The 25,921-nt window shown below is 33.7% G+C and overlaps 3 protein-coding genes and 1 pseudogene across 3 annotated transcripts; 1 reads left to right on the top strand and 3 right to left on the bottom strand.

Annotated features, from left to right (window-relative positions):
• Window positions 1-5,350: 5,350 nt before the first annotated feature.
• Window positions 5,351-7,266, bottom strand: LOC123210103 (multiple organellar RNA editing factor 9, chloroplastic-like). The gene is made up of 5 exons (XM_044628345.1): window positions 6,833-7,266; window positions 6,149-6,246; window positions 5,995-6,060; window positions 5,702-5,878; window positions 5,351-5,613 (listed from the first exon to the last, which is right to left on the bottom strand). Exons 1-4 carry the CDS (start codon window positions 7,162-7,164, stop codon window positions 5,703-5,705), a joined length of 672 nt encoding a protein of 223 aa, XP_044484280.1. The 5' UTR covers window positions 7,165-7,266; the 3' UTR covers window positions 5,351-5,613; window position 5,702.
• A 960-nt stretch (window positions 7,267-8,226) lies between these two features.
• On the top strand, window positions 8,227-25,217 carry LOC123218937 (WD repeat-containing protein 25). Its single transcript, XM_044640593.1, has 6 exons — window positions 8,227-10,522; window positions 13,423-13,537; window positions 16,290-16,639; window positions 18,164-18,330; window positions 22,092-22,576; window positions 24,442-25,217. Exons 3-6 carry the CDS (start codon window positions 16,320-16,322, stop codon window positions 24,811-24,813), a joined length of 1,344 nt encoding a protein of 447 aa, XP_044496528.1. The 5' UTR covers window positions 8,227-10,522; window positions 13,423-13,537; window positions 16,290-16,319; the 3' UTR covers window positions 24,814-25,217.
• Window positions 8,836-9,746, bottom strand: LOC123192300 (putative F-box/FBD/LRR-repeat protein At4g03220). The gene is made up of 3 exons (XM_044604832.1): window positions 9,537-9,746; window positions 9,273-9,455; window positions 8,836-9,180 (listed from the first exon to the last, which is right to left on the bottom strand). The coding sequence occupies exons 1-3, from the start codon at window positions 9,744-9,746 to the stop codon at window positions 8,836-8,838; spliced, it is 738 nt and encodes a 245-aa protein (XP_044460767.1).
• On the bottom strand, window positions 19,108-21,796 carry LOC123214746 (annotated as a pseudogene).
• Window positions 25,218-25,921: the final 704 nt, after the last annotated feature.

Genomic DNA, 25,921 nt, shown 5'->3' with positions numbered 1-25,921 from the left:
ATGTTGAAGAATGATAAAATGTTGAAAATATGAAATATCTTAGGGGAATTTTGCTGCTTTTTTTTTTCCTTGTCTCGAAGCAAGCTTTAATAATTCTTCTCAAAGGGTAGGCCCTCACCAAATTGCATGCTTGTTACATATATCAATCAGTCCACATCAATATTTCTTCACATTTTATTATATTACATTTTTATTATTACAAGTTAATGCAAATAAATAAAAAAAAATTAATTAACCAAAGGTAAAACATGTAAGGGTATTTGGTCAATAAAAAGAATATTCAGCTGGGGCTGTGTATGAATGAAGTCAAAAAGGCAAAAGCCTAGAAATCTGAAACTGAAACGGAAGCAGAAGAGAAGGGTTCATAAATAAGGCTTAGATTTTGTGCTACTGTCAGTTACTGTACTTTCCGCTTAAGCGCACTCATTACTAAGGCCACCTAATAATAATAATAATAATAATAATAATAATAATAATATGGTCAAATATTTGGTACAAATAAAAATAATATTTTAAACACATTTTTGATATTTATGTCATTTTTGTAGACAGATAATCACCAAAATAAATAAAAATATCCCTATAGTCCATGATTGCTTATAAAGAAATAATTAAATTGTGTTAATTTGTGTTACGGAAAAGGGTAGAAAGTGAAATTACTAGAATGCCATGTAGGGTCCTTGAGTGACAGTGATGGGAAAACGTTGAGTGGAGATAACGATTATCTTACCGGGCAAGGACATAGGTAAATCACCCTGCAAAATGATTTCAAACACGTGGGCCGGATAGAAGCTGTTTGGTTGAGTTACATTAGACTAGGGGCACGTGTGGGCTTCACGCGTGCCTACTCATGCCCCCTTTCTATTTCATTATTTTAGCATTAGAAGGTATTTAATTTAGATAATATTTTATTATTAAAATAGATAAATTATTTAAAAGATTATTGGATATAAATAATTATTATATTTGATAAAATTTGATAGATATAAATAATATTGTGTTTGATTAAAAGTAATAAAAGAATACTACTAAATTATTTTACTTAAATACTCATAAATATAATTATATTTAAATATTTTTTATATTATTTATTATATTAATTAAAAATAAACTTATTTTTGTTTCAAAAAATAATAAATAATAATGTAATTATAATAAAATCAAAATTATCTTAGTAATATTTTAATAATTAAAATGAAGGTAGTAATCAAATTATCACATATATTATATGTTACATCAGTATTGATAATAAAATATTACTGTAATATTTTATTATTGATAAACCAAACAAGGTAACATAAATAATAAAAGATAAATTATCCAAGTAATCTTTAAATCATTGAAACCAAACAACCTTTTACGCTAATACTCATTACAACCTACAGCAGTGTTATACATATTTATTTTAAATATATAAATATATATTTTTATATATTATTGTATAATTAAATATTATTTTATTTTTAATTTAAAATTACCTAACTATATAACAATACATATAAATATATATATTTATATATTTAAAATAAATTCATATAATTTTATTATTTAATTAAATTATATAGAATAATATATGTTAAATAGTGAATCTCTATAAATTGTACGGACACATATATGTATACACACACACAAAACAAAGACCAACATAGAAGATGCACGGCTTCTTTTATAATTATTATCAAAATATTTTTTCACATATAAATAATCATTTTGAACGTAAACACGTAAGTAATGGGCCAAATAAACTTAAAAACTTTTTTTATATTATTAGTTTATCATTAATAAAATTATATGTATATAATTTCGAGTATCAAATTAGATAATTAAATGATATAATATCATATAATTTAGTGATATTAAATTAAAGATAAAATAATATTTTATTATTTAATAACAAATCACATAAATATTCGAATTGAATACTTAAAATTAGATACATATAAATATTATTTTTCTTTCTTATATTTTGAATCACATTTAATTATCAATGTAATAGATAACTAAGTGACATAGTTAATGTCGTTCATAATTATTTTAATTTATTTTATACAAAATTGAAAATTAATTATTTTTAATTCGTGACAAAGAATCACATTGCTGATATAAATAAATTAATAAATTATCAATCGAATTTAACAAGAAAAGTACGAAAGGCGAGACGTTCAATGGAGGATCCCTTAAGCACGGGGATCACAATCAAACTCTAATTATTTATCATTAAGGACAACAAGTTCTTCGACTTCTCCTATGCCAATTCTTTAAATTGTCAAAATGTTGCACTTTCAATAACTTGGAATAATCATAATTCCAATTTGTGACAGAATGTAGTGCTCAAAACTTTATATTATAACAAAGAGTGGATTAATATAATGTTTAAGGAATAGTATACAAGATGAAGGCTCTTGGAGTACTGAACATCCACGAGCAGGATTATTAAAGTTTACAAGGCATTAAACATGAGTTTGCTTTTCAATAATCTTAAAAGCAAAAGCTGTTCCTTCCGGGTCAAAACAAAATGATATATATGGTTGATGATTATCAATTCCTGTTTCTTATATTTACTTGTTTGTTTGCTTGCGGTTAGCTTCGAATCTTTCCCAGAAAGGACAGTAAGATACACCATTGCCAAATACTATTCATGAAATTTTCACGTATACTGGTAAAGTTGGAATTGTCTTCTTTCTTATTGGTGGGATGCGTGTATATTTGTTCTTATTCTTAATATCAGTTTTGGAGGTTTATGGGGCCCTTGGCTTTGTTGACTATGGTTAAAGATCAACACAGAAAGATTCAAGCGTTTAGAGAAAGAAAAAGCTGTCACAGATTTTAAGGTTGAGAGCCTTTGCCGCTGGTAATGGTATCTTCTTCAAGTGGGAAGGAGTTGCAATTTTGAAAAGAAGAGATTCCTTACCTTATTGTAAAAAGAAAAGGGGCTAAAGAAAGCATCATGTCTGTAGCTTATTCGGTGTCAAAAGAATAGGAATATTGACATTTGTATCAATAAAGATAAACTCAACATATTTAAAGGTTATAAGATAGATAAACAACGTTAATACGAGTCCTAAAAGTTTATTAAATCTTTGATGAAATATCAAAACCTACTTTATATTAGTTAAATCTCTCAACGAAACTATAACAAAACAACTTTCCCTTTTTATTAAAGATTGCCATTTAAAAAAGTTCCAGAAACTAAAGATTTATCACTCTAATGCAATTATTTTTGATAACTTTACTAATCCAAAAAATATGGCAATTAGGGTATTTCTATAATTCTTGAAGATTTCCAATTCAGTATTTTATCGATAAATCCTGTGAGGCTAGGATGAATTGATTTGGTTTACTTCATGAAAAATTAGTTCTTACAGAAGGTGGATGAATTAGAATTAGTGTGAAGATGATAGTAAGGGGTATCAAAAGTGAAGGAAAAAGAGTTGAATTGTGAATTATAATGGCGTACAATTGTTTTTACAGGGAGTTGCAGTTGCAGAGGTGCTTCTGAAAACCAAAAGAAGCAGACTTTTCTCAGCAAGTTATGTTTCTCATTGACTATTTTGAATTTTTGATAATCCACTTTCTTTTGTCCCATGCATTGTTATCTTTCTGTATGGCTTCACTCTCATAATTTCGGATACGAAAGAAAATTCCACACACAGTAACCTGCCCAGCCCATTTCATCATTTTCTGTTTCAAACTTTGTCATTATTTACAATAAGTGAAACTGTGATTAGCCTTTAGCTGCAAGCATGTTTAATTTCCAGGCCTCTATAGCTCAGTGGAGAAAGTCAATCTAATTAATTGAAGGTATTTGTTCCATTCTGCATGGAGGAATGTTTACTAATTTGAAATATGTTTCTTAGCCAGCCATAATAGTTTGAGGTGAGAGGAAGCTGAATTCATGACCGCCAGCTTTGAGTTTGAGGTAGCCCTGGCAGGACTTTCTTATGATTTGGGGCTTATGGTTAAAGTTCTAGGTCGAGCCGGGTTTGTTTGATCTTGTAATCTCCTTTTACACTTAACAGTTCAGTATACAAGTTAAAATTTTAGAACTTTGACGCCATTGTAACTTGTTTTCAGTACTCATTAGCGACGACATTGCTCATTAGGAGTCTTTAGAAAATGAGGGGCAGAAATGTTTACAGATAAATATGGAAGAAAAATATCACTTTTAAGTATGCAACCAGCACTGGCACTGCAGCATGTATAACCTCTATCTCCCACTTATCTGTTGAAGGATACCAGAAGAAAGTAAGATTTTGAACTGTGATAGAACTCTAATCATGAGAGTTTATCTAGCAGCAGTTTGCGGAGCTACCAAAAAGGGGTGGTCCAGGAGAATCTAATCATTCCACACCTCCATCCGGCTGAATACGAGCAGTGAAGATGGTGAAACAGATAGAGAAAAAAGAGAACGAAAGTGACCGAGTGCACAAAAAGAAGGGGAGGCTTATTGTGAAGAATGTTCTGGGGGCTGACTTCTGCCCTTTTTGGGAGACCAGTGGTACTGACGAATTCGTCGAAGGGTTTTTCGTTTATTTTTTCAATTTTCATTGTGATTTTGTAGGACGTTGTGATTTTCCATCAATACAGACACTCTCCATCTCTATCCATTTTCTCCAGAGTTTCATGATTTCACACTTGTGTTGTTTAATTTCCATTTATCATTGTTCTTCATTTTGTTTCCTAAAAACTTACTGCACCATTTTGGTCATTGAGTTCTCCATGAAATTGTCCAAGGTGTTATTACAGAGCCCCATCTCATTTAAGAATTAAGAACTTACGATCTCTAAAGCATCTACAATCAAGTTCCTTGTTTACAATTCCATTTTCTCTACTCTTTAGGCTAAGAAAACTAATGTATTAATCCAGAATGAAATCAGAAATCATTTCCAGGTCCAGGTTCTCATAAAGACCTACTTTATATAACCAAGATTCAAATGCTATGGCATGTAGGCTATCCAGCAGTATGAATTGTTTCAGGGGCCCAATTTGTTTCATAATTTCATACCCTTGTGAAGAATTTCATCATGCCTCAATAGCTCACTTAATCTTCCTATCCACATAAGCATTTAGCAATGAAATAATTATGAGTACATGCATCTAAGTAGTGATATTTCAGCATCTATCAACTTGAATTTGAATTTTGTACAAGTTAGACCATGCTAAATGATCAGGCTTCAACTATACACTGAACAAGATGATCCCCTTTTACAATATTTCTTTCCAGTGATTTCAAAATTATTTCACACTGTTACTCAGTAAGTCATTGAGTTTCGCCCTTATTCTTTTTCACACAGGCACAAAGATCAAGAAAAAAATGAAAAAAAAAAAATCAAATCCAGCAACACGCAAATTCCATCTAAGCATAACTGCTATATAGATTTAAACTAGGCAACAAAATCTGATACGTAAGTACTACTGGACATCTAACTCAAATAATAATAAATCTAAAAGAGTCCGTGTGTATCACAATTGTTTTCTACAAACTCTAGAGAAGATAGACTTAACCCTGAAAAAGGAAAAATCAAGAACAGATGCGTATCCCATAAAACAAGGGTCTGTATTATACAACTGATACCCATAGCAGCACAGTAAAAGGTGACTTGGAGGTGCAAACTGTTGAAAAATGATCAAACAAATGTTATACAAACCAAATTTATAAAACTACAATTCAGTAACCAAAGTATAATGGAAATTTTGGTACCTCATCCAGAAGTTGATTCTGACTGAGCTGCGGCTTGTCTTGGTCTTCTTTGTTCAGGTGGAGGGCCATCTCGTCGTCTCTCATATCTTTTACTAACATATTTGGATTCCTTTCGTTGCTTTGGCTGATAAGTAGGATAAGTGCACGGAATTATCTCCCCATTTATATATTTATCACCTACAAATAGACAAGATAGTACGAAAGAGCATTATATGACCATTAGACTAAGGCACCAGTTATGTTATAAGAAGCTGCAAACTATTTATTCAAATGAACAATTAGAGAAAACAAACCTCCATAATCTTTATTTTTGACATCTATGTATGAGTCAGGCAACACCCAGAGAACACCCGGCAGTCCTACAACAGGGAAAATACATGTTAGACACTCACAAGTCATAAACAAGTAAAATAGCTTAAACAATAAACTTTCTTAGTTATCACAAACCCTTGAATTTCTCGGAAGTTTCTTCAGATACAGTGCACTGGAATCCAGTGTAAGTGGTTGTGCTGAAAGCATACATATTCTTCTTTGCCTCTTCCATGCTGTAGCGAATATATATATAAAATTTGAGGTCCCTCCATTATTAGATATTAATGAGGAACAATACCCAAGAATTAGGCCTATTAACTTAAAAGATACCTCTTGCTAATTCTTACTACTCCAAATATAAGTACAATTACACACAAATCTTAGTATGCCATCTATAATTATGTTCATTCATCATACGTTTTACTGCAATTTACAAAGCCAAATTGGTCAACATACAGAGAGTTGAATTACCAAGTTCTTGTTGTAACAAGGTTTTATACTATTGAAATAAAAGGGCCGGTAACACACTCACACATACAATATACAAGATAAAAATCAGAACTTACTTTCATCGAAGTTTGAAAGTTTATCATTGCAAAAAACACTTTTTAGCAACAAATACAAAATCCAAGCACTACTTCCTCAACAAACAAACAAACACTTTCTCATTCCGAAAAAACAAGTGAAAGTCACAACACAAAACAAATATGCAGTAAATACAAAGGAAGCAAAAACCAGATCAATGATTTTAACATAAAACCAAATAACCCATTAAACCCTTTCCCACTATCTATCAAAAATTTAAAAAAAAAAAATCACCTGCCAAGAACAGTAGCAAGGGTGTTGAGATAAGTCTCAATCATTTGTTCTCTAGTGGGAGCTGGGTCTTTGGGAAACTCCATAACGATGAGCCAGTGGTTGTAGTCACAGCCCGGTAACATTATCGTCTCCCTCGGTTCATTGCTGCTGCTTCTCTTCGAGGAGTAGTCGCTGTCTGTTCGTCCAGCTTTGACAGTCAAAACTGAGCGAGTGCTAAAGCGAGTTCGGAAGTTGAGACTAACTGAGAAGGGTTGGAGGCCACAAGTAAGTTGTGGGCGAGGTGAAAGGAGGGATTTTGGCGTGAGAAGAGATAGGGAGTATAGAGTTGCCATTGTTGATGGGGGAGAGAGGAATTATTGCGAAGAGACGAAGAGAGGCTAAGATGAGATTTTTGTACTCGCGAGGCGATATTTTCATTGTTTTGGGCTTCTTTGGGCTGGGCATCGGACCTCCTGTTCAGTTATTTATCCGTAAATTATAAATCTACTGCACAAAACCAGTTTTTTTTAGTGAATTACATTTTCCTACCCAATATTTGACCTACACTAGTGTCATCTCATCAAAGAGTTTCTATCAACTATGAGTAGATATAATAATTTCGATTTGAATTTAAAGTTAAAAGAGCAAATTCTCTTATAAAAATGAAAAATATCCCTATACTCAGGAAGATAATACATGTATCTCTTTTCAACCTTACTTTTTCATATTAATATTTTTACTTAAAATACTAAAATACTCTTACAATTTTAGATGATTTATATTTTTTAAATTTATTTATTATTTTATTATACATATTAAGGTGATTAATATATGATATTTGTGATAATTGAAATAATAAAATAATTTTAATTTTAATTTATTTTGTTATTTTATATATTTATATTATGTTTCGAAGACACAAAGAGAAGATTTTTTTTTTTACAAAGATAGAGATAGAGACAAGTATAGGGAAAAGATTTTTCTTCGTAAGAAGAAGATGAAAAATCGTTTTTATTTTTATAATAGAGATGAGGATTGGGCTTCCGTCTCAACCTTTCTCCGTTGTTATTTCTAGCTGTGAGCCTGTGACTGTGTTAAGTTGTGAGTGGAAATGTTTGATCTATGCCACAAAGGGGTGGAGTTTTTAGGCTAAACCTTGGGCGGGAAATGGTGATTAACATTTTTGTTTTTATGTTGATAAAATTGACCTTTTCACTTACAGGTTTATGTGCAAAACGATGTATACAAGCTTTCGCCGTTACAAGTAAAATTTGGTATTTTTCGGGGGGAAAAAAGGGTTATAACAGAAATTTCACATTGTGGGCGCTTTGTACGCCAGCTTCTGCAAACAACACAACACTGTATGGGCCAATTTCGGGATAAAAAGTGGTTCATTCACAGACAACAGGTAAAAGAAACAACAACTTATATTAACGTTCAGATTGTTCTAAAACCTTAATTGTTTGCTAATTATTCAAGTGCTTCACTTTATATTTTTCTATGGGTTCTTTTGTTCTTTATGTTTTGAGCTTCCTGTGATGTAGATGAGTTAGAAGATGGTGTATTTTGAAGTGGGTATGAGTGTATTTGGTGTTTGATTATTGTGTTGAGTGTAATTTGTTTGATTTCGATTTAATTCATGGCATTTTAGCTTTATGTGGAATTTAAGTTATTAACTTGTTTGCAGATTATTAGATAAGAAAATTGGACACCTTGTAAAGCTCACTATTGAATAATGAATTTTAGCATCTTTTTTCTCGAGGTCATTTGTTAGATTCTGGATAAATTTTAACTACAATAGGCTAACAGACCTCAAACAAACATCCTTTTATGCGACAGAAAATTCTTACTATGATAAGTTCAGTTCAGAAACATTGCATTAGGTGCTTTCCATGAAGATTTTGACTGTCCAGAGGAGGGGCACCGACACCATGCTTTACACCTATATTAATAAAGCTTCATAGTATACTGCATTCAACAAAACAACAGTCAAACAGAATTTTTGGAAAACATCATTTGCTCAATTAAGAGCTTGGGTAAAAACTTGCATGAACTTGAGCAGATGCCTTTGGGCAGTTCAGCAACATCTGGAATATTTGGTCCTGAAACTGCATGTGTTGTATGCATTGTTGTGGGTTGCCTGCTAGTTCCGGTTGTGCTAAAAAAGAGATTATATTAATCCTTTCAAGAAATCTAGCTTTTTCTAGTAAAAACCAAAGAAATCGCATCTCATTGATACTTCCAATAAACCCATGTATCACAACTTCTTTTAGAGAATAATGCAGACATTTGAATATTGAATTCTGTGTCTCCCAATAAGTCTGCTCTTCAATGTCAGAATTGTCAAGAACATCCTCTTGGAACTCATCCTGTGAAAGAACGAATAAGATAAAGATGTTAAAAGGTTAGTGGCATTTTAAGACACCATTACATATCCAATGTGGAACTTAGGAATGCTCACCCAAATGACATTTTCTGGTTCATGCATATGCAAGGTTAGAGTATCTAAATTTGGGGAACTCCTTAACAAACAAGTTATGCCAGGAAATTCTTGATTTGCTAGGCCTACGGCCAAACATAAGTGCTTAAGATTATCGAAGGCATTTGCCAAGCGTTCTAGTGAATTGTTACCTGCAGGTAGAACCTTCAAGGGAAACAAAACCAGAAGTTTGAGGCAGCAATGAACTTAAAATGAGTGATGATAGTTAAAATGAAATTTGTGTACCTGAATGCACCAAGTAGTTAGTGTCAGAGATTGGCAATGCATTAAACCATTCGTAAGTGATCCCAGAGCTTCTCCTTGTATATGGTCTGCATGTATCTCAGTGATGCCAACAAATACATCTAGAAGTTGAGTTGCATTCCGAATATGGGTTTTCATGAGGTAACTTTCAATTATTGTTAGGCTCAGCAGGCATGGAGTCGATAGATCCATAGAGTAAATTGGCCACACATGTGTTTCACGGTTGACCACTGACAATTTTTTGATCATTATGTTTTCATTACTCACCAAAAAATTTGCAGGAATGAGACAGTTTTCCAGGTTCACATCTTGTAGAAGAGGACTTTTGGATGCTAGCCCAGCTAGCGAGGAGTCAAAGATTTCTACTTGGAATAGAGATAACTTCTGAAGGGATTCAAAAACTTGAAAGCTAGATGATCTAAAATTGCAGAAGTTCAGCATTAAAGTTTTCAATACTTTGGGTGAAAAACTGCCATGAGGTATTTCATATAATTCAGTAAGGTCTCTGGGTCCATAAAGTTGTCCATCGGAGAAGTCCAAGAAAAGCTGTCTGATTTCATTTTCAAAAGCAAAGTTAACCCAGCTATTGATCTTCTGAGTGTATCCTTATACCTCATGCACTTCAAATTGGAACAATAACAGCAAGTCATTGATTGTACAACTAGAAAGGAGCAGGAAAGATTGATCCACAAACTATATGAATTTCTCTTGCGAGTCATGTATCAATTGATATAGGCATCGAATATAATTACAGGTACTTGCAAAATTGCCAATTTGAGGAAGCTGCAGAAGTTGTAGATCTTTTCAGAGTATACTCCTTGTCATCACTATCTCATTGAAATTTAGGCTTTGTGGAACCACCGAAAAGAAATTTGCTACAATATGTTTCCACCGCTTTGACACTAGGCTCATTACAATCAATTCTTTCTGAGGCAGAAACGAGAGGATTTGGAATAAAATTGCTTCAGGTATGTAATTCATGTAATCGATGGTGTCAGATTTATGCTTTTTTGCACTTCGTCTCACTAAATTTTTGTTGCTGTCATATATGCTGCTGTTGCTTTCCATACTGTTGATACTTTGATGATTGATCGTTGGCTCAAATTGAAAGCTGCCAAACAGAAAATGCTAATTTTGAATAATTCATGTGGATACTATTAGTACCAAGTCATTTTGATGTCTTTGCAAACAGAAGCAGCTGTTGGTACTTTGAAGATTTATCCTTGCTTTCTATAATAGAATGCTTTATCAATAAAAGCTGCTTTGAGCAAAGATCCAAGAACATTAAAATATCTCTTCTAAGTAATTTTTTATTTCTTTGCAAACAGAAAGAACAAATAAAATTTGTTATAAGTTCTATAGGCTTGTTCTGTTCTAGGAAGAAACCGAACCTGACCCTATGGGTGACACTGGTCCTATTAGAACTCAAATAAGGTGGACTGGTCTATGTTAAGATGTCTGTTATATGGAACTAGAAGGCCAACAATACATCTCTTTATCTGAAAGAGATCTAGTTGTATGGTATTTATATTGTGTTTTATTAATTATGAAGGTTTTAACTATTTGATGCTTATAACTTAAAAAGATTTCAAAAAAAAATTTCACAAATTTTCTTATGCGTGACCTTTACATTTTTTTTTTTTTTGGGGTTAAAAAAGACTTGATGTGAACATGCACGTATGCTTGTATGCTTACTCCATGCTTTTATGTAGTGTGTATATATTTTTACAAAATTTTCAACACCTAGTTATGGAAGTATAGTTGTATTGAAGAATGGGTAACTATCAAAACCACTTAAGAGATCCTCAAATTGCATTGCCTCCTAATATTTAAAAAAATATCAAAAACACCTCTTTATAGTTTTTTTTTAAAATAATTTTAGCGGATTTTTCAATAATTTTTGAAACATTAGGCAATGGTAAATTTAAAAAAAAAAATCTCTCTGTGGGTTTTCATGATAATTTTCCTTATGAATACCCAAACCAAACAGAACTTCAAATGGGTTTCTTTGGTTGGGTCTTGATGATCAATGGGTTTTGTTGGAAGAAAACTGGTTTTCTTTTAGTTTAAAACTTGAACACAATGAATACTTAGTTCTGAATATACATGAAGTTAATATGCTACATTTACACAGCCTTAACCATCAATCTTTATAGCATAGAAAGAAGTTATTAACCCTTGATATTTTACTTTAAAAGGCGAAATTCAGCTAGTCATTCAATCTTTTTTCCAAAATTTCCCCAAATTGTAATTTCATATTTTGTAATCAACAACAGAAAGTTATTAGAGTGACATACAGAAAATTTTAACTGAAAAACACAAATATGAGATAGTGCAATGCTACTAACCTCTGCTTTTTATGTCTGCGGCACAATTAAACTTACTGATAAAATTAAGTAGACATTGATGAGGGGTTTGACTTGTCAGATTATGTGATTAGAGGAAAAAACTGATTGTTAAAAGCTGAAAGGAAGAAGAGAAACTGAAGAAAATACAACTGAAGATTGAGATTAGAGAGTGATGGGGGCAGATCCTTCGTTATTTATACAAATTGTTAAAAGTTATTGCATGCAGTATTTTCCAGGTGTTTTTACACAAATTTCCTTTAGATGGAGATGGTATCAATGCCGCTTTTAATGCATTTAATTTGAATTTGTCATATTAGTCATTTTGGCAAATTGAGAGAAATCTTTGATTATTTGCCCAAAAATGATCAATATCTTGTGAAACCAACTGTTTTAAATCTTAGAAGTTACGACTTGGCAGTATTATTAGATCTGGTACAATATATATATTTTTTATACAAAAAGGAATCCCTTACCTCTCTTAATGAGTTAACTGAGTTTGACATTGTGGTATGTTGTCTGACTCTATGAGTTCAAGAGCTTGTAGAATTATAATATTCCAAGTGGCTGGGCCACAATGATTTGAATCACTATCCTTTTGGTTTGAACCAAGGGTCTTAACCACTCAACCTAACCCTAGTGTTTAATAGGTTTGAAGGATAACGCACAAGAAGAATATTTCTATCTTGGGGTGTTTTCTTCTTATTGTTCTCATCCCTTTGGTTTCTTCTACATAGTCTCTAAATTCATAGTTAAGCACATTATTTCTGAGGTTATTATTATTTTTGAATATTTTCATAGACAATTCCCCACTTGGGGTTTGCATATAGAGAAATTAATTGGTATAAAAAGGTAGACATTGGACTGCTGAAGTTGTGGATGCTTTTTCTGATTGGATTGGGCTTATGTCAAAATCCTCAATTTTGTTTTCAATAGTTGACAATGTTAGGTGATTAGTTGAGCCTCAGAGACAGCCTTCAGCCATTGCAATCTAAGCATGCTCGGACTGACTAATGCTGTAAAAGAATTTTAAGGGCGTGGATTAGAAGATGGAATTGAATGGTTCATAAAGATAATGCTTATGTTTGATCATGTGAATGCATGACATTATAGTTTCTGGATTAATCGGCCAGTCTTGTCATCTACAGAATGGTCACTGCTTGTCTGAGCTCAAATGAGGGTATGTAAGTAGCCTTGTCTGACTAATGTTTGTAAATGTGCTCAACAACCTTGAATTAATGCATTTTATTTGTGAACTTCTAAAATCATGTGTAATATACTGGTAACTTTTAAGATACCGCTAGATTTATCTTTACATTTCTTTGATTATGTCTTCCCATTATATCATTTATTTTAAAACCTCTTTGAATTTGATTTGAATAGCTTATTTATGATAATTGATGGCTGATAATCAACTCCTACTACTGATGGCCTTGGAATTCCAGCTACATCTGGACATTGTTGCGCAAAATTTATTTCATGTATGTTATGGTAGTACTGACCCCAAGATTGAACTGTTATAGGTTGGATTAAGTCAGTGGACTATAAACTGCGCTGTGCAGCATGGAACTCCCATCTTCAGAAGTAAAAGAGACATTATTTTTGTAAAAGAAATATCCACTGGAGCAAACCACGCAGGTACTGGAAACTGAGCTTTATATAAACCTGGTAACTAGTAGTACACAATGAAAAATGTCCTTGAAACCATTGGGTGGCTATATAGAACTTCATTTTGATGGACAATATCATTCTTGTCTTGTGTCACAATATTCTTGTTTGCATCTCTCAGCTTGACAAGATCTTGGGGAATGTTATAGTTTGGGTTAAAAATTTAACTTCAATTAGTATGGTTTGTTTCCACAAAATATGGGTTTAATTGTGCCGGACCATCTACAAGAAGTCATGATTCTTAGGATTGTAAGATTTTGTGCAAGCGAATACTTAAGTAGGCTCAAGGGATTTCTGAATTTTCAATAGAGAGAATCACTATTTCCCACCCGAACTTTGCCAAAATGACAAGTTGTCATCTTTAAAGTTGAAAAGTAATAAATTCCTATCTTTTGTCAAATTCTGTTAGTAAATTTTGTTATATTTTAAAACAAAAACGAGGAAAAATTGAAAATATCCAACCCTCTCTATGCCATTCGACCCGTCACATAAATAGCCCACTCCTCCCCTTTTGCCATCCTCAAAACCTTGCCCCTTGGGCCTTGTCCTCCATTGCCAGGCCAAGACACATCACAACCTTATGTCATTGCATATTTGGTAAAAAGTGATGAGCCAACGACAAAGGCGGGTAGAGGCTTCGGAATTCCAAATTTTGCACAACAAATGGTAGACGATTCATCCCAACAAAATTCATCGCTCTGTAATCCTTTACTAAGTCGGAGGAATTTTGACTCTGCAAAAAGCAAAAATTTCTCAATTGATTGTTGAAAGGAGGAAGAGTGCTGTGTCTTAGTTGTAGAGGCTCTCCTGTCTTCTCTGCCACTGAGACTGTTGCAGGCTGATGCTAGGACTTAGCTATGATGAATTTGATTAGCGGGCGGTGGTGGCGTAATGGCAGTGGCGGCTTAAACCTTAAACTTGACTCTCAGTTCCAAAAAAAGGGGGTTGTTTGTTATCTTGCTCCAAGTAGAGTAGGGTTGGGCAAACTGCTAAGCATTGGAAAAGAAGACTGACCTTCTGCACCATATCATGTAACCAATCTTGTTACATAGAATCGAAATGTAATGGCCTTGATAGAGGAGGATAAAAGAGTAATCTTAACCGTAACTAATCATGCTAGATGTCAAAGACTAGGAGTGGAAATCCATTTAGGTGGTGATATTTGGTATTAGGGGAGGGGGAGGGGGATTTTGCATGACTGCAGGGTGAGGGAGGTTAGGTGTTGTGACAGTGGGGTGAGGAGGGAGGGAATTTGTGTGACAACAAGAGGAAATTTTGAACAAATTTGGGTGGTGGCGGCGTAACGGCAATGGGGGCTAATGTTGTGACAGTGATACTTGGTAATAGGGAGGTAGTGTAATGGTAGGTTCAGGAGTAGGTGTGAGGTGGCAAATTGATAGTTGGTGTTTTTGTTTTTGTGTTTTCAAAAGAGCAGCATGATAAATGTGTAAATTGGTGAAAGATTAGGTGAAATAAAAAATAGAAATAATGAAAAAAAGAAATTATTTTTTAAAATTATAATTAATAGTTAAAAGAAAATTACTTTAATATCCTTTAAAAGTTAAAGATAACCAAAAAAAAAAAAATTGGACAAGAGGTGATAATTTATCATTCTTTAATTTTAATTATTTATTATTTTAGCATAATTAGAATGAGAAAAAGCAATTGCCCCTTTTCAAAATCATCATTACCATACAAGGCTTAGAAGCAATGTCTCATGGAAAGACCTTGTCTAAATTTTTATTTATTTCCACCCAAATATCTTATTTTCTTAAATATCTATCCCTTAACTATGAAAATTTCAAATATTCATTCAAAGAAAGTTAAGTCTATTAGTTTTAAAAGCAAAATCGTTATTTCATCTGTAACACTAAAAATAAACTAAAATTTAATCTTCTTCCCCTCCCCTAAACTTTAAAAACTAAAAATTTTTTCTTATGTCAAGTTTTTAAAAATGATATTTTCTCTTTTAGGGTTTAGTTTTTAATCTCTGACATCATCAACAACGACAAAGAGTCCCTGACACACATCATGCTCTGACAGTCTCTCTCTCCTCCTCTAGAATTTTGATCGACAAAAATCTCGTCTGGGATCATCTTCTCAAATGAGATTTTTGTTGGCCAAAGTTCCAAAGGAAGTGAGAGAGACTGTTAACGCATGGTGATGCATCAGAGACTCTTCATCGCCGGCAATAGCGTCGAATTTGATGTCAGAGATTGAAAACTAAACTCTACGGGAGAAATGTCATTTTTTTAAACTTGGTCTAGAGGGAAAACTTTTAGTTTTTAGAGTTTATGAGAAAAAAGAGATTAAATTTTAAAATGTTAGGATTGTGTTAACTTTAATTATCTATAGGTGGGTGTTTGGGAATTTCAAAGTCAAGAATTAAAAACTTAAGAAAACAACATACTTTGAATGAGAATAAGTCCTTTGGTCGTTTTCTTTAATTTTCTTTTGTGGATTCTATGGACTATTTAATCAAGTTGATGGATAAATTTTATAAATTATTTTCATTTATTTATGTTATTTTAACAGAAAGTAATATTACATGTATAAACAGAATGATTTGTTTTTATATAATCGAATGTTTTAATTGTTTATTTATTTATTAAATAATTAAAAAACACTTTCTAATTTTTTTCTAATAAAAAATTCAAATTTCCTTTTTCAAATTCTATTTCTGTATTTATATAATGAACTGAAATTCCTTTACAGTGTGCAGCTAAAGGAAAACTTTTTCACATTTCGCGCAATGGAGCTTCTCTGCAACGCATACTCGACCACTTCAGACGACGAACCTGAACCTGATTCCGAACCCAAATCAAAACCCGTATCTAGAAATCCCTTATTTCCTCCATCAAAAAGACCCAAACCTGAATCCTCTTATCCCCTCGTGGAGCACAGTTCCGTGTCTCTTCCAGACCAGCGCTACTCAAATCTTCATAATGAAGTTCCGGTTGCTGGCAGATACGTATCAAAGAGAGAGCGAGCGCTCTCTGGTGCAATTGTGTCGACAGTTCTTGAACAAGGCCAGAGCCAGAACCCGGCGGCACAACTGTACCTCAACCAGGTATTAGCGTTATTCTGTTATTAATATTATTCCCCGTTTTTTGGGTAGCGAACAATGCAATATAGTAGCTTAATAGTGAATACAGGTTTGTTCCGTTTTCAAAATGCAATTTCTATGGATGTTGAAATCATGTGTCTACAGTTGGGTTTGGAAGTGAAAAGTGCTTTTCGAGAAGACATTATGAACTATATTCTTGAGAAGTATTTCTTAAGTTTTTTGAGTGGTTACTACACTATCAAACTTCGGAAGAAACATGAAAAAGTAATTTATTGCAAACTGATATGGTATAATCCAATCGGAACTAACTATGGTAAATGGTGTGGCAATCACATGCGTTAGTGCAGTATCAATGTATGTGAATTGGTTTATGCAAGGGTTTGAGTTTTTATGAATTAATCCATATGGGTAGCATCACTCATGTTTCAATGAAAAACAGTGCAGTATAATTTTTTTTCTTTATTGAATTTTGACCCAATACTGCTTTTTATAGAAATTCCCTTTTCAAAATGCATTTTCCTCTTTCAATCAAACAGATGTAAGAGGGATTTTAATTATTTAAAAGTGTTTTTAATACATTTGTCTATTAGAACGAGTGTGAAGCATTTTTCACTTGGGATTCATTTTTTAAACTATATGTTGGTATTTACATGAACAACAAAAATGGATGGATGAATGAATGATTCCAGGCCTCTATGTATGCAGTTGTAGTGATGTAAATGCATCATATGATGAAAAAAGGTGGAGAGGAAGATTGCCAAACATTTAGCTGCATTAGAGGGATTCTTTTAAATGTTTTGCATAAGAATTTTAGTATGTTTGGAGATAAGTGTACTATGTTCAACACTCTCATGAATAATTTGCCAGCTACTTTTGTGTTTTGACACCAAGGATTGTTTTAAAGCAAGAGAGATATAATTCCTATATCAATTGCATGTCTCTTAAGATTGTATGCAACAGTTTGCTAGGTTAGTTATATGGTCAACAAGTTGCTGCAGTTTGTGGTTTACTGTTGGTGTAATGAATTAGAGCAGGATTACTTTTCACTGTAATTGCTTGAGATGGTAAAATTATTAAGTAGTAGATCTATCATCTATTCAACTGCAGTAGAGGTAAAGGAAAGTTAGAGTCAGAATTATGTGAAGGTAATTGACATTGTTTCCCAAATAGACATGTATTTTGATTTAGGAGAATATTAAGTTCTCATTAAAAAAAATAGTAGTACTAAATATTTTCTGATTAAATGCATATGTGAATTAGATCCAATAATTATATGCATATTCAAACTATGTGGATCCTGTGGTTGGTGGAATGATAAAATTTTGAGATTGCAAAGCACAGAGATGTGTGATCAAGTTAGGATTGTATTTGGATTATCTCTAGTAAGACCCTAATTTGGTGGAATAAGTGTGGGATAATTGCTTATGCGGAACTTGCCCTCACTAATACAATATTCAATTATGTTTAGATTGAATCTTATTTGTATGATGGAGATATGTTTATTTAGTTCTATATTTCATCTCGTTTACAGTAATGGGAAGCATTTCAGATTCGGATATACCACGTGATATTTTATCATCATTGAGGCATCACCCCAAGGGCATTGTACAACAAAACAAATTATCTGGAAGGCTATTTTCAACCCTTTGTTGTCATACGAAGGCTGTAAATACAATACAATGGTCACCAACTTATGGTATGCTTTTGTTATTGGAAAAAATAGTTTAAATAATATTTTCTCGTGCTACATTCCTCCATTCATTTGGGTTATATTTATATATCATTTAATTGCCACTTGTGATAGGATTGCAATATACAAATTCGACCAAACACAACAAACAAACCTACAAGGACAGTTGATTTTGAATATTCTGGTTTTATTGTTTGATTAAATAGGATTATAATCTGTCCACACTCGCTACTACCACCAGGATTGTCTGAGAAATAGAATTGAATAAGAAAATTGAATCATTTTGACAATTCGAGGTGCCGATAACCTCCTTTCATGCAGAAACCTTTTCTAGAATATTCTCCACAAATTTTCCCTCGCTTCATTCTCCATCCTCCCTTTTATATACTGCTTATTTTTTCTGTTTTGTGCACCATTTCGTTAGTTCTCTCACTATTGTCCACGTGTCCCTCTCTTCCTTAGATTGCTTCACCTCACCATAGAACACTAATTTCCTAGTCTTGCTTTTCTTGTGCAGTCTAGTTTCTATCATTCCTACCCATTTGAGAACCACATTGTCCTTAAGGTGGAAATGAAGAAATTATACAGTAGACGCTTCAAGGAATGATACTTTTTCATGTCCTCTGGAATTGTTGTTGCGCCTCTATTTATTATTGATCTATCGTTACCATTACCAACTATGCTATCCTGCTCATTCAAATTGTCTTTCAAATTGATTGCCTCAATAGTTGTTCCGATAGCCATTCCTAGAATGCTTTTCTTATCCATACCCAAGGCTATTGGTTATGCAGCTTCTTTGGCCAATGCACCTAATGTCAAACTTTGCACTCCCCCATCAGCCAACTCCTCAAACGCCTCAGCTGACCCAAACAATATGCTATGCAGTTTCCTTGAGTCCTAATACTCAGTTACAATCAACATATAATTATCAAACCAAGACCTCAACGTATAAGAATTAGTCAACTTTGTAATCCTTTATGAACAAATCGAACACTTTACAAAATTTACTTTATAATTCTTGAATCCAAAGACTGATCTCCTAACAACAACCCACCATTATTAACCTTATCCATAAATGTCTTCTCATTTAAATCCCTAAGCGGTGGAATATGAATCTTTCCACCATTGCATGGTGCTTCCATTGGGAACCTTTTGACCAACTAATGAACCATCAAATCATTTAGACCGTGTTTTTTGTAACTCATGAATGCACTTTAAGCTCCCAGGAACCCTTCATGCTGTAGAGACATTGCTTGTACCTCACCTTTTGACCAAAATTGAACAATAAAGTAGATTGTGTTCATGGTATAAACATGATCTCTTATGAAATTCCTTAAAAAAAGCTACGTTTGAGCCCAAACTGAAGTGCCTTCAAATAAAAAATCTGCCCAATGTTATATGATATCATACGTATGAGGGACAAAGATATCTTTGGGCTTGTAATCTTCCAACTCCTTACTGAATATAGCCTTGCCAAAACTAGATGCAATGGTTGATGTTTATAGACCAATCCTAGAGTAATCCATGTCACCATAACTGTCTTCAACTAGCATATCTATTAGCCTATTATCTCCCCCTTGACTTAGTCTTAACAATTCATCAAAACTCTTGCACTTTGTTAATAATCGTTCTAATTCCCAAAAATACCACTTCTAACATTTGTCCCATTGACCTATTGAAACTTCCCAACCTGGTCAACCTTGATCATACTAACACTAATTCCGATATTTGTAAGATGATATGGAAACAAATCATTATGGTCAGTCTACACAAACTCTTTTGGCCCTCAATGTGTGTGAAATTTTCATGACGAATAGCCTTAAGCAAAAAATTTGCTCCTGCCACAAGACGATTCATTTCATCTTCTTTGTCAAAAGTAACCCCAAGCCTTTCTTTGAAGAGGTCTATAAACTTGTAATCCAATCACCTATATCCTTAATAACAACATTGTCATAGGTTGGACCTTTGGAATTCTAATGGGGTGAATCAGTTCCTGTGTCAAAGCCTATACTGGCATTGATAATGGTGTTAGAGTTAGGAATTAAGTTGATTGGTTTCAAATTGGGAAAGGTGTGTAATATATTTGGTTGGGTGTGTAATCTGCTTGGGTTGAGGTGATATTGGTTCAGATTATTTTGATATTGGGATTAGGTTGGGTTAGAGTGATTAATGTTTTGGCTTGAGTTTGGAGTTGTTTGGGTGTGAGTGAATAAAAGTGTTTGGGCTTAGATAGTATGTATTTGGGTTAGAATGGTAATTGGTTGGGTCTGGTGGATAAGTTGTATTTGGATTAACCTAATTGGGTTTTAGGTCGGGTCTCATAGTTGGGTTTTTAGTATTTGTGCTTGATTGAGTATTGGAGATTGGGTTGAATTGAGATGGGTGAAGGTTGGGTTTAGGTTTATGGTAATAGGCATGGGTTGTTGATATGTGGGCTTATATATGTGATTGTGTTTGAGTTGGTGTGGAAATGGATTCGATTGGGCATACAGGGGTTGGAGTGATTAAGTGTGGGTGTGAATGGGTTTGTGTTTGATATGTTTAGAATTTGAGTGTGGAATTGAGATTGGGATTTTGTTGAATGGATTTTAAATGGACATGGGGTTGGGTTGCGGGTTGAACAAATGAGGTTTCAAACAAAGCCAGGTCTCTTTAATTTCTGTACCCTTTTGTACATCTTTTCTTTTAATATCCTCCAGTTTCATCTTCAATGGCAGAAGAACAAAGCAGTTAAGTGAATGCGCGAATTTCTTTAGCTAGATTTCGTTGAAATTTGTCGATTCATTGTTGGACTCTACTAATTTATAATTTTGGACCACTGTTGACTTTGTAAATGTTTTGGTGTCTATTGATTCGTGGCTAATTTACCCTTCTAGTAGCGAAACTCACCATCTCGACCATATCAACTTTTCGCTACTCTTGATTCTTTTCTCTCACAATCATGATAGTGTCTTTAACCGATCCATCTTTATCCATCAATAGAATTGCCAACAATTTGAATTTATAATCGTGATTTGGTTTTATTTTGTGTTCACAACGAAGACAAATTCTGTTCTCCTCCATGGTCCAAGCTTCTAGTTTCGTCAATTGTTGAAACCACAACCACCTCCTATTCTTTTGCTTCATGAAATCAATCCTCCTTATCACAACTGCTCTGATACAACTTTGGTAGGGTTCCAACCTGCATATTCAACCAAACACAATAAACAAACCAACAAGGACTATTGATTTTGAATATTTTAGTTTCATTGCTTGAGTCAACAGGATTACAATCTTCTCACACTCACTACTACCACTGGGATTGTATGAGAAATAGAATTGAAATAGAAAACTGGATAATTTTGGCAATTCAAGGTGTTGTTACCCTCTTTTCTGGTAGAAGCCTTTTCCCGAATATTCTCCACAAATTTTCCCTCCTTCCATTCTCTTCCTTCCTCTTTATATACTGCTCCTTTTCTGTTTTATGCCCCATTTCATTGCTTCTCCCACAGCTGTCAATGTGTCCCTCCCTTCCATGATCACTCCACCTCACCACACAGCACTAATCCCCTAGTCCTGCCCTTCTTTTGCGCTCTAGTTCCTATCACCTTGTAACTCCATAGCTTAAGGCAACAATGGATTCTAATATGTTCTTTCAGTGATACTTCATTTCAACATTTCAAGGATATAATTTCAAATTATTTAAGTTGAGGTGTTAGTTCAAAATATATTATGCTTATTATTGTATTTCTGGCCTTATTGATCTGTTAATTAGAGTTAGTCTGCAGCTCATCTTCTTGCTTCTGCTGGGATGGATCACTCAATCTGCATATGGAATGTGTGGAGCAGACATCAGAAGTTAGCACGTGCTCTTAGCTTCCACGATGCAGCAGTCAATGATGTAAAGTGGTCTCCACAGGGACTTTCTGTTCTTTCTTGTGGCCATGATAGCTCATTGAGGTTAATTGATGTTGAAAAGGGGATAGAGATACAGAACTTTAAGGAGGAACAAGTGATAAGAGTTATAAAGTTCCATCCTAACAACCCCAACCTCTTTCTTTCCGGGGGATCAAAGGGCTCTCTCAAATTGTGGGATATTAGAAGGGGCAATGTGGTACATGAATATATTCGAGGTTTGGGTCCAATTCTTGATGTTGAATTTTCCATCAATGGGAGGCAATTTATCTCTTCCAGTGATGTTTCGGGAGTCAATATGAGTGAAAATTCTGTTATTGTTTGGGATATCTTGCGAGAGATTCCATTGTCTAATCAGGTAATAGATTCCTTCAAATATATTCTACTTGTCTTTAGAGTTCAATGTTAATTATGTCCCTGAGTATACTCCATTTAGGGGTAATCCCCCTTAGCCTGGCTGAACAATTATTTTATGCTTCCAAATATCATTTCACATTTATAAAGTTTTGGCTTAAAAATGATGAATAATGCATTAATGAGTTAGCATAAGCAAAGAATTGGCATACGGAAGATGTTTAGTAGCTCTTCCAGAGTCATACTGACTTCCCATGCAATCGCAAGGGTATCCTGTTTGTACACATGACCTGTAGCAGGGCTCTTTTTGTTCACTTCTGGTCACCAATGTTTGTTCCATGTTACTTTTACATTCTCCTAGAAAGTAGACAAAGTAATTATGTAGCTACTCGATACATAATTGGTTTCCTTTTCTTATGGCCTTACTAATGTTCAAATGTAGATAGCCTTTAGAGATAGAAGGGACTAGTGTACTTATTTAGATATTAGACATCCTGTTATTTATCCAACTATCTGAAGGCAGATCACCCTTCTACAGCTGCCAGATTTCTGGACAAAAGATTCTCTGTGAAATTCATTGTTCTCTTGAATTGTGACGTTTACTCTGCTAAATTTTTGCATTAGTTTTGGATATGGATGGTAATTGAATCAAATTGTTTACTGGAAAATCATGTTGTGCTTATTGTCAACTGCCAAGGATACAAACTCAAAGAATCACTTCCCCTAGTATAGATCCGGCCTCCTCACTAGTCAAACAACTATATAATAATCGTCTTAATTAGTTACTGGATTTCAATTGGATACTTCATTTGAATTGATATATTATGATCCAGTATCAAACTATAGATTATATTTTGGATGGACCTGATATTTGTATTTTTGCGTATTGTAATTGTTACAATTAAAGTTCTTAGAGAGAAGGTAAATGCTGAAACTAACAAGTCACTAGACTGTTAAAATGAAATTATTAAAACATGTAAGGAAAGAACATTAGGTCTTGCAGCAAGATTACTGATTTCCACCATACATATTTACATTAAGTAGTGCATATATTTTTGGATTTTTTTCCAAATGCCGAAGTAATATAATGATTAGTCAAAATGTGGAGTGCTGATATGGCACCTAGAATGCTTACTCCATCAGAATTGGCTCTATGAGAAATTAGGAATCTTTATTCCAGTAAATTTACAAGATATATAATTTATATATGTATGCTTAATCTATTGCCTGACAGTGAAGCCTCTGCTGGGAAGCACCTGGTCACAACCTCAGAATCATTGCTCCTGTGAACCCTGATACATGCACCAGTAGATTCTTTTGGGAAGTACCAAAACTTAACTGTTCAAGTGGGCAATCCAATTATGGCATTTTTATAGAGGGTTACCTCATGACATGTCCATCTTTTCCTAAAGTTTCTGACCACTTAACCTTAATTATATTGATTACATGACTCAGAAAAATGATCTGGTTCCTTAATAAAGTAGCCTTTGAATCTGGCATTATCATGTGTAGATTAGCTCAACTTTTGGCTATTTCATGTATGGTGTTGGAAACAGAAGACTGAATAAATAGTATTCTATCATGTCAAAATTTATATACCCTTGTGCAAAAATCGATTGTTAGTTAGTGCTAGCACGTCTTGTCTTAAAGCTGTCTACTTTTAAAATGTGGTTTTGGATTAAGTAGGATCACTAGACGTAATATGTTTAGCATCCACATTGCGGCTGATTAAATATGCAATATAGTGGGGTGATGTATATCTAATGTCAATTACCATTTTAGACCGATTGTTAACAAGACTGACTAGTAACAGTTCTTTTAATTCAATTACTTTTTTCTGTTGGTAACGTTTTCTGCATTTTGTATTAGGTTTATGTGGAAGCTTATACGTGTCCCTGTATTAGGCACCACCCATTTGATCCCTATTTCGTTGCACAGTCAAACGGAAATTATATAGCAATTTTTTCTTCAAGTCCTCCTTTCAGGCTTGACAAGTACCGGAGATATGAAAACCATGGGGTATCTGGGTTCCCAATCAAGTGCAATTTCAGCTTGGATGGAGAAAAGCTTGTGTCAGGCTCCTCAGATGGTTTTATTTACGTATACAACTGTAGATCTACAAAGCTTGATAGAAAAATCAAAGCGCATGAGCAGGCTTGCGTAGACGTCGCTATCCATCCCATTTTGCCAAACATAATCGCATCATGTAGTTGGCATGGAGATATTTCAGTATTTGAATGAGACAGCTTATCCAACTTTTGAGCAACAGATTTTGTTTCTGGGCCTTTTGGTAACTTCCTTTGGCAACGATGCGACAGATATGCCCATCTCATCTGTAAGCCACATTACTTCTTTAATGCAAGTGAAACTTTGCTCTACTTTTGCAAACAAATTCCAGAAGTTCTCAGTTTCTTCCATTTTAATGCTCTTATACATCATACCTATTGAGGAAAATGTCAATCAAGAAGTGGACATCAACAGCAAATATGAACCGGTTGAAGTGTAACACTGAATTATGAGGAATAATGCTGTCACTATTCTATTTTAAGTTAGTGTCTTTTAGGTGAATGATTTTGTGATTACCGCTCAAGCTGATGGCATTTTGATTGATACCCTTCTGAAATAAACTGAGATTTAGAGTTTTATTTATTTATGTTTTAATATATTGAAGAAAAATGAATAGAAAATGTGTTAAAGATGTGAAATGTTGATGTCTAGATACCCCTAACCCATACCTACCATCATACAACAAAAAGAAAGCAAGCAGGTATACATAATTCATTTAAAGAGAGAAGGCAATGTGGGGGCATACTCAAAGCTGTGTTTTTTGTTCATCCACCTCTTCCTTTTCATTACAAAAGAGTGGAAGAGGGGGCCAAATTCATACTTAAACTAGACATAATTATGCAATTTTCTTTTTCCATTCTACATAGAGGTCAATTTTAAGGCAGACATGACACACCACTTCTCTTTTTAGTTGCATCTGCAAACAGGGCCAACACTCCTTCCCAAACCCTTTTATTTTAACTCAAACCTCATAAACAATATGTATATATATATAAAATACCCACAAAATAAAAAATAAAAAATAAAAAAAAAGAAGAAATCAACATGTTTATACCTCAATTTTCCATAGCACTATCTAGACAGACCAGCAAATGTTGAAAACATGAGTGGTCCACAAAGCCTAATTCAAAACTGTTTATATTGGATAATAAATGAGGAACAGATTTATGTAATCTGTCTTCAAATTATACACATTTTACTTTGTTTTCAACTTCCATATGAATATGTTCCCCACCTTACTTGGTCTGAATCTCACACTAAATTCTAAAATCTATGTTGTTTG

The sequence above is a fragment of the Mangifera indica genome, chromosome 1, assembly GCF_011075055.1.
Source record: "Mangifera indica cultivar Alphonso chromosome 1, CATAS_Mindica_2.1, whole genome shotgun sequence".
Classification (NCBI taxonomy): Eukaryota; Viridiplantae; Streptophyta; class Magnoliopsida; order Sapindales; family Anacardiaceae; genus Mangifera; species Mangifera indica.
This window is presented reverse-complemented; position numbering and strand designations above follow the sequence as displayed.

Bases quoted from the DNA above. Each gene is read 5' to 3' on its own strand.
- LOC123210103 (XM_044628345.1), bottom strand. From the start codon at position 7,164: ATGGCAACTCTATACTCCCTATCTCTTCTCACGCCAAAATCCCTCCTT. The intron at 6,061-6,148 runs GTTTGTGATAAC...TCCCTGTTGTAG, and splicing joins AACTTCCGAGAAATTCAAGG to GACTGCCGGGTGTTCTCTGG. The intron at 5,879-5,994 runs GTTTGTTTTCTC...GTCTATTTGTAG, and splicing joins CAAAAATAAAGATTATGGAG to GTGATAAATATATAAATGGG.
- LOC123192300 (XM_044604832.1), bottom strand. From the start codon at position 9,746: ATGGATCTATCGACTCCATGCCTGCTGAGCCTAACAATAATTGAAAGT. The intron at 9,456-9,536 runs GTACACAAATTT...TTTCCCTTGAAG, and splicing joins TAACTACTTGGTGCATTCAG to GTTCTACCTGCAGGTAACAA. The intron at 9,181-9,272 runs GTGAGCATTCCT...GTTCTTTCACAG, and splicing joins AACCAGAAAATGTCATTTGG to GATGAGTTCCAAGAGGATGT.
- LOC123218937 (XM_044640593.1), top strand. From the start codon at position 16,320: ATGGAGCTTCTCTGCAACGCATACTCGACCACTTCAGACGACGAACCT. The intron at 18,331-22,091 runs GTATGCTTTTGT...GTTAGTCTGCAG, and splicing joins ACAATGGTCACCAACTTATG to CTCATCTTCTTGCTTCTGCT. The intron at 22,577-24,441 runs GTAATAGATTCC...ATTTTGTATTAG, and splicing joins AGATTCCATTGTCTAATCAG to GTTTATGTGGAAGCTTATAC.